The sequence below is a fragment of the Oppia nitens genome, unplaced genomic scaffold (assembly GCF_028296485.1).
Source record: "Oppia nitens isolate AA-2021 unplaced genomic scaffold, nextdenovo-longstitch-racon4-pilon3 scaffold27_pilon_pilon_pilon, whole genome shotgun sequence".
Taxonomy (NCBI): Eukaryota; Metazoa; Arthropoda; class Arachnida; order Sarcoptiformes; family Oppiidae; genus Oppia; species Oppia nitens.
In genome coordinates this window covers 1,847,535-1,849,976 of record NW_026533207.1, presented here as the reverse complement: position 1 = coordinate 1,849,976, position 2,442 = coordinate 1,847,535, and the positions used below count along the sequence as shown (strand labels likewise).

General features: G+C 22.9%; 1 protein-coding gene across 1 annotated transcript; it reads right to left on the bottom strand.

Annotated features, from left to right (window-relative positions):
* Positions 1-974: 974 nt before the first annotated feature.
* LOC128954443 (deoxyuridine 5'-triphosphate nucleotidohydrolase-like) lies at positions 975-1,840 on the bottom strand. Its single transcript, XM_054300023.1, has 3 exons — positions 1,651-1,840; positions 1,456-1,605; positions 975-1,393 (listed from the first exon to the last, which is right to left on the bottom strand). The coding sequence occupies exons 1-3, from the start codon at positions 1,838-1,840 to the stop codon at positions 975-977; spliced, it is 759 nt and encodes a 252-aa protein (XP_054155998.1).
* Between the last annotated feature and the right edge of the window lie 602 nt (positions 1,841-2,442).

Below are 2,442 nucleotides of genomic sequence, written 5' to 3'. Positions count from 1 at the left end.
TTGATTTAGGATTAACTATTAGTGATATAAAACCTGTTTTACGTGCATTATACCATTCAAATGATAATAATACAGCAAAATTTATCGGTGTTTGTGGTGATGATAACATTAAATCATATTTATATAAAGCAGGCTTAGGACAATTTACAATTGATTTGAATCAATTATGTGAACTAAAACTTACAAATACAGTTTGCCCAACAAATACTGAAATTCAATCAAATTATCTAAATATAGAAAAATATAAAAATATTTGTTATCTGCATGATCGAATAATTGGCAATACATTGCCAATTTGTGCTAAAGTAAAAGCAAATATTTTAGCTGATTTTTGTCAAAATATATTAAATAATAATTTAGATGTAAGTGAATTTCTAAAACAAAATATAGTGTAGAATAATATGCTTGAAAATGTCGACTTTAAAATTTAATCCAGAAATTTGTTTAAAAAATTTATATAAATCTGAACATATTAAAGCTATGGTAGAAACTATCGTCTCTGAAGATTTTGATTATTCAATAGAATATTATAAAAAAGAGTTAAAATTATCAAATCAAAAATTATTTGAAATGCTTTTAAATAATATTAATAAAGTTAAATACTTTGTTGTTCAATACGGATTTAAGTTTGAAACAATAAATGATTTAAATTATATTTTAAATTCAATTGAAAATTTAAAATATTATTTACCTAATAATATTAATAATTAATGTAAGTAATTTTTATTAAATATAGTAATATTTTTTCTAATTTAATAAAAATTATTTACAGATTAAATAAAGGAGACAAAATAATGCTTAAAATATTTATTAACCATAACCAAAAAATTAAAAAGATTATATAATGAAATGTAAAAATATAACATGTTATATTATAAAATTAAAAAAATAAATGTAAAATAAAATAAAATAATTGTAAAATAAAATAAATGTAAAATAAAAATTTGTAATTAAAATCCAAAAATCAAATCCGGTTAGTTAATGTCAGTAGATCCAAAGCCATCAGTATTTCTTATGGTTTCAGTAATTTTGCCACAATAGGGAACCAAATACTTCCAGTCCATAACAACAAGTTGTGCAATTTTTTGTCCTTTTGTAACTTCATACTGTTGTTTGCTATTGTTTATCATCAATACTTTTATTGTACCAGTAAAATCGTTGTCGATTACACCAGCGCCGATATCGATGCCCTTTAAAGCCAATGATGATCTTGGTAAAATATGTCCAAATGTATTTTTCGGTAGTTGTACTCGTAATCCAGTAGAAACCAATGATCTCGTATCAGGTAAAATTGAAATGTCATCAACAGAAAACAAATCCAAACCAGCTGATCCATATGTTTCTCTCACTGGTAAAAGTGATCCAAATTCAATGTTTACAATAAGTCTTTTTTCTATTAAAAAATAAATAAAAATTACTTAATATATAATTTATTTATGTGAATTTTAATAGTACCAGCACTAATCATATAAACGGGGTAATTGGATTTTAGTGCCTCAATAGTGCGTTCATCAACGGTTCTCAAAAAGTTGATATTATACGTTCCAATTAATTGATGTTTTGTTAGTATCAATGGGTTGACATTTGAGTTGTTACTTACACTAACTTTTATTATATCCGGATTACATTTTTCAATGAAAAATAACAAACATATAATTTTTTTATCTTCAATAGCCAAATTTTTTTGCACTTCTCCTATAGAATTGTATGGATAGTTATTAGTGTTTTTTACACTAATTAGTTTGCGAGTCATTGGTGGAATAATATAATCGTCTTCAGGCATTACATCAAATGAAGACTTTAAATTTGTAGTTTCCAATGTTCTATCGTCGTCAGCCATTTTTATAATGTAAATTGTAGATTTATTTCCTAGAATTTTTTTTATAATACATTTAATATTTTTTAAATCATAGTTTTGCTTTATTTTAAGATAGAATAATGGCCAAATGGCAAACAATTGATACCATCCTCCATAATATATACTTTATCATCCATTGGATGAAAAACAAATTTATTTATATTTACAGTATTAATTATATGATTTTTTGATTGAATACTTTTCATTTTTGTATTGTAATATTTGTTGAATAAAATTACATTTTTATAGTAATCATGATTTAAATATTTTTTTATAATAACTTTCTTTATTCCCTTTGCAACATTTTTATTATCTTTATCATTAAATAGCATTGAGTATAATTTGGGTTTTAAAGCAATAAATTCATTTAATATATAATGTCCATACTCGGCTTTCAAATATCCTATCATTTTTTTATGATTATTATTATATAAATAATGCTTATCATCAAAATTAGAAAAGTCCATTATAGGACTAAAATAATTTTTTAGCTCATCAAAATAAGCATTAGTTTTTATTTCATAAATAAGAGAATCTGTATCAGTGTACAAAAGCTGGATATTTTTATTATAAAATGGTTTAAA